Genomic DNA, 6000 nt, shown 5'->3' with positions numbered 1-6000 from the left:
TGATCTGTTTTTTGGATATCACAAGCTTCCTTTTCATATTATCGACAATTTTGTCAGAAACCTAAAATTGTTTCAGAAATGGCTGAAGGAACGAAAAACTGAGAGACTAAAAACGATCTTCGACACCAGATGCGGTAAAATAACTTATGAAAATGAGACACTTTTAGCAAAACTGCAAACTAATGAGAAGTTATCACGGATTCTTTGAAATTGAAAATAACAGAAACGTTAAGGTACAATTGTAACTATCAAAAGATGGAAAATGTAGGCCACGTACTCAGAAAAAAAAGGTTTGTTTATTCTTTTTCGTGAGTTGTTATCTTCAAATTGTTACCACGCTGTAATTCATTTCTCCAGTTAGGATTGATATTAACTAGTTTGGTCTCCTTGGATTCTACGTACGTTGTTGTAGAACCTCGGACTATTATGTTTATTCTTACGTCAGTCTATACCAGTCGCCAGAAAATTTCGGTTATTCCGAACAGGACAGAAAAAAAAAAGGAATCCAAATGACTTGGATACCAAAAACCGCAATCAGTAAAATAAAATTCTTACGCAATTGTGGGTATATATGGGTATCAGATTTCCTCACCTCTCAGAGTATCATCGTCAGATTCCATTTTTGGTATCAATGTCGCTTCATTATTTGTTGTGTCAACTGTTCCTAATAAAGGAAAACAAAACAAAAGTGTTTATAGCGAAAAGGGTAGTGAGACCGAGCAAGCAACGGAAACAAATAATTCAAATTAAACATAACATTGTTAAGAATCCCAACAATAAAGAAAACTTGCCGTGTAACTCGCGTAAGTAAAAGTTAGCGCGTATAGTAATTCGTTTTTGTCTGCATATGGCTAACTAGACGGATTCTCCGTCAAGACGGCTTATCTGCTGTAGTAGTTTATCTTGACAGACGATCTAAATTGTATAATTTGTTGAACGGATGATCTGTCTGTTTGCTCGTGTTTATACACAGACTTACTATGCTCGTAACTCGTCCCGTAGTTACGAGACGGATGATTCGTCCTGACAGACAGATGATTCGTTGCGCTAAAATAACGCAGGCCAGTCATGCAATTTGTTCATTATATTGGTGTCAGGTTTCGGCATCTCTCAAACTGTCGTCGCCAACTGAATGATACCTTTCTTGTGAGGCGCTCGGATTCATTTCTGGCATCAATTTCTGTTAATTGTATGCTATGTGAACTTAATCTGATAACGCAGTAGAAATGTATTGTCATCTGTTTAGTTCAACCTGTGTTTTGACCTTATCTTTTAATTGATTTATTTTCAATCTTTCTACAGGATTGTTTCATTTCTTTGTAAATATCAAAATTGAAAACAATCGTAGAATTGTTTCTTTTCAAAGTGACAAGCAAATCTTGAATACTACTGCGGGAGACATATACATAAAAAAGGACAAACGTAAGAGAGAATTTTGTTATACCTGTGATTTCTTGTAAATGGTTCAGATCCTCAAATGCTTCATGAACATTACCTATAGAATTAAGTGAGTAATATAGTCAGTAAAAATCATTTAAAGCCCAGAGAGGGCCTATTTCACCTGGGCGGAGTAAAATGATAAAGTATTGCGGCAAAAGATTTAGGCTTGCTTATAAGAGGTCACGAATGGGAAGGCTGTCCATCGTAGGCTTACCCGTTTCAATATTTTGCCAAATTGCCTGAATAATTCGCAGGGTTCTCAATAGGATAGGAGCACAGAAAGAGTAAAATATTGAAAGGAATAATGCAGCGTGAGCATCCTGGCTTGCTTTCTATGAAGGCTTTCAATCTGGCATCTGATACACCATTACATGAAGCCCTGCTCAGTCTTATCAAGCATATTTTTTCTCTTGAAATGGAAGACGAGAGATTGGTCTTAACGCCTCCTTACTAAGTTAAAAGAAGTGATGAAGACTTGCTTTCCTCTTGTAGTATTGATACTTAAAGAAACTTTAAGAAACTGAAATCAATAAACAGTAAACAAAACGGACAATTTACATTCTGAAGTTAGCATGAACTTACCTAGACGACAATTTGAAAGCCACCTACATCGGTAAAGCTCGACGTTCAGTTGTTCATCTTTACACTTGACATTAATCCCTTCAGTGTAGAAACTTAAGGCATTTTGGAATTCTTCTTTGGCTAACTCAGCGTCTCCTAGCTCTTTGTAAACTTTCGCTGTTTCTGTGAGAAACAAAACCCAAATTGATGAGTAATTAGTGCAGTGCAACTTTTGAAATATTGTTTAGCCGTTTGCAATCGACTGCGATTATATATATTTCCAGAAGCATATCACCTATGCTTCTGATATTTCTTATTAGATGTTTTGGTATGTAGTATCGCTGTATATTTTTACGAGTTGTGCCGTATTCTGACGAGCCCGTAGGGCGAGTCAAAATACAAACAACGAGTAAAAATATATAGCAATACTGCTCACCAAAACATCTAATAAGAGATTTATTATCCAACTGCTGTAGTCAATAAATTCAAGTTATCAATGAAAAGAGGGAGAGTGTGACAGTTTTGCGTGCGCGCGCCGACCTGTATGGCAAAAAGGTTTTCTACTGTACAAATAACTGTACAATGTTGCTGTATATTTGTACTGTTATTTAGACGGTATTCGTTGCAGTTGGATAATAAATTGAGGTATTTTCTCACCTGTCAATGTGTCATTGTCAGCTAAATCCATATTTTGGGTAGAAGATTGTTCCTGTGCCGTGTCAACTGGTTCTAATAAAGGAAACGAAATCTATGTAAGTGTTTTCTGTTTGATCTGTTATGTGACCCTTAATTTCAATTGTTTTCTGCAATTTTTCTGCCTGTTATTTGACTCTTATTTTTCTGCAATCTCCCTTAAGTTTCTCTCTTAGTGCAAAAGGAAGTTTAACCTATAATCTTTAAAATGTTGGCAGGGTATTTTGAAATTCACCAGTATCGTTGTAAAGTTACGAATCAGGAAAGTTTTCAATCCAACTCTTTACAAAATGATGTGGCTAGTAAACGGATAAAATCTCAAATTGAACTACATTTTACTCTTTTATTGGTGGAAAGTTAGTCAAACGTAAGCCTTTTTCAAATAGGTTTATCTTGACAAACGATCTAAATTGGATAATTTATTGGACGGATGATCTGTCTGTTTGCTAGTGTTTATACACAGATTTACTATACTCGTAGTAGAGAAACCGTATAACTTCTTACGACTGATAAGCTCCCTATAACAGAGGGTGTTTTGTATTTTATGTCGTTATAGTATGCTCAAGACTCCAGACGTCCATTAATGACGGTAGAACTTGCTTAAACATGCAGTATTCCTGTACGCACTGGAAAGTCTTTAGATGCAACATCCATTTCCAACATTGGAATTGTTCCACCTCTTCAGTATAGTAACCTTAGTTTTAATTAATCTGCCATCTCCGGTTACGATGTTGTTTATTCTACGTCAATAAAGTTAAATGAAATAGACGAATTCTCTCTTTAAAGCTTATAAAAAGTCATGAATCTAAAATGTACGTGTCACTGGCGATTCAAGAGAGAAAAAGGGAGGTAAAGTTAATGTTATGGCTGGCGCGTGCGAGTAGCGTGGGTTACATCCCGTTCAGAATTGTTTCTGTTGAAAACATGGGTTTATCGGTTTTCATCTAAGTCTTCTTCTTTTTAGGAAAAAATAATTAACAAGTTTCTTACTCACAAATAGGGATCATTCCGCATGAGGAACAATCTATAGATTCTATTCAAGAAACTCGGTTTCATAACTGCATTTTCTCAAAATTATATTACATGTATATCTCACCTGGTGGTGGTGGGGAGTGGATTACTCCCAGAAAAATTGAGTGGGGGTATGCGGGCCGCTTCCCAAGTAAGTAGAAAAAACATACCCAGTTCAAGAGTGCTAAAACCATACCCTCTTCATGACCAAAATGGCCAAAATCGATACCCAATTTATGACCAAAACGGCTTAAAACCATACCCTTTAGGACAGCACATACCTACATATCCCATATAAGGGATTACCCTCCCCCTGGGGGTATCTCACCTATCAGTGTGTCATTGCTGCCAGAATCGATTTCTTGTGAATCACGCGGATTCGTTATGTACTGGCCTCTATCTCCGTTCAATTCTGCGCTATATCAACTGGTTCTAATAAAGGAACACAAATCTTCATTGGTATTTTAGGTTCACACCAGGCCTTATCGTTTAGCATTCGATTGCAATGTGCGCTGCAGACGTTTTATCGTTATTATTTTCTAAGAACTTTACTCTACGTTTGTCAGGTGGATTTGATCATGTCTTATTCGCTTCAATAATGTGGAGATATGTGTCATATCACGTGAAGTGTTCATGGATAATTATATTTCTTTCTGAGGGAAATCAGTCTGAGTACATAAGCCTTAACGTACGTTTTTCTCCTGGTTAAAAGTTGAACTGAAAATAAATTTCTTGTCCAAGGGAAACGGTCATTCAGATTAAAAAATTGAAAAAGAATATCTCAAGGAACTCAGCTTCAAAATCGGCAAATTCACAGAATAAAAGGCTTTATATTACCATAGGTTTCTCACCTCTGAACGTGTTATCTTCAAAATCCATCTCTGGCGAAGGCCTTCGGTTCATGACTTTTTTCAAGTCAGTAATTGTTGTTGTCTACTGATTCTTATAAATCAACGGATACTGGCTCTATTTTAGTGTTCTATGATTCATTTGAAACTGAAGCAATGTTGTAAAAATAAACAATTGAAACTGAAATTTACAAACTGTCAGCTAAATTCGTGCGGAAACTGAAATATGCTGATGGAAGAAGAAAACTACACAAGCCAACTTTTAACAATAACAAACAATTATTAAAATAGGAAACTGATGATCCTGTATGGAATTTGTTTGCGGTGAGAAGACATGAAATACGACCGAGAAAAAGAGAATAAAAGTTACACTTCTTCATCACGATTATGGGTCGACAAACTTTACACAGCTTAGCATATATGGACGGATTCCACCACCATTTGAAAATTGTTTATTTGAGCCCATGCAAGTAAATACAGGAATAATCTCAAGATCGTTGCACGCTTTGGACCGCATAATTTCTTATTAACGATTATTTTGCAAATACATGCAATTTCTAAGGAAATTGTCTAACCATGCAGATACATTACAATAAAGTGATGTGCAAACAATAAAATTATGTATAGCGGAAACAAGTTAATATACGGCCACCAGAGGGACCCGCCAAAGTGTCTGTGTTGAGCAGGGTCTCAGAATAAACGTCACGGACACATGACACAGCAAACTTTGCTGACGCTTTTTTGATACCCAAAATGACACTTAAATCCATCCGAAAACAACAGGCATTAAATGTTGCATATCGCGAAAGTTTGAGGGAACCAACTCCCTCCCCCTATAAAAAATGAAGTACACAACAGGAGAATTGATTATTATTTCTATATTATATGGCTTGTGTTTTTAGCTGATATAACGTGCGCTCTGATTAGCTAATTCTTGGGTAATATTCCGCCGTAATCACCACGAGCCGATTAAAGGCCTGCAAAAACAAAGCGAAAACAAATGATCAAACTAATGCTTTTTTCTGAAAATTATGGCAGCTTAAAAAGATGATTGGACACTCTAAGAGTGCATTCTATTGCCCTGACGAGCTACAATTTTAGGACAACAGCGACCCGCGAATTCACAGCGCTAAATCACGGACGAGATGGTGCCGGACAGGACGAAGGAAACAGCTAAGTAGAAATTGAAACTTTCGTCATCGAGAAAAAATGTCAGAAATAAAAACAAAACGTCAAAGAAAACAGTCGGTGACATGGAAACATTCCAACGTTATTTGTCGTCCATAAATAAACAGAACGTAGCAGTTTTTGACTTACGCGTTTGTTCACCTGATTTGTACGGTTAATAGAAAAGTTGAAAGAACAAGATGTAGAGCCCCGGCCAACGATCGCAACATTTCAACACAGCATTGTTGGCCCAGTATTTGCAAGACCCGGCTAAACGATC

At 36.7% G+C, this 6000-nt stretch overlaps 1 protein-coding gene across 1 annotated transcript in view; it reads right to left on the bottom strand.

Annotated features, from left to right (window-relative positions):
- The window catches only part of LOC145494319 (uncharacterized), a 10236-nt gene extending 5575 nt beyond the window's left edge, over window positions 1-4661 (bottom strand). The window contains exons 1-5 of the mRNA XM_081473761.1: window positions 4034-4661; window positions 2659-2730; window positions 2023-2184; window positions 1445-1495; window positions 593-664 (exon numbers count right to left, since the gene is read on the bottom strand). Coding sequence (XP_081329887.1) covers window positions 593-664; window positions 1445-1495; window positions 2023-2184; window positions 2659-2689 — 316 coding nt within the window. The 5' untranslated portion in view covers window positions 2690-2730; window positions 4034-4661. The remainder of the gene's footprint in view (window positions 1-592; window positions 665-1444; window positions 1496-2022; window positions 2185-2658; window positions 2731-4033) is intronic.
- Window positions 4662-6000: the final 1339 nt, after the last annotated feature.

Source organism: Orbicella franksi, chromosome 8 (assembly GCF_964199315.1).
Source record: "Orbicella franksi chromosome 8, jaOrbFran1.1, whole genome shotgun sequence".
Classification (NCBI taxonomy): domain Eukaryota; kingdom Metazoa; phylum Cnidaria; class Anthozoa; order Scleractinia; family Merulinidae; genus Orbicella; species Orbicella franksi.
Note: the sequence above shows the minus strand (reverse complement) of the source record. Positions and strands in the feature narration are given on the sequence as shown.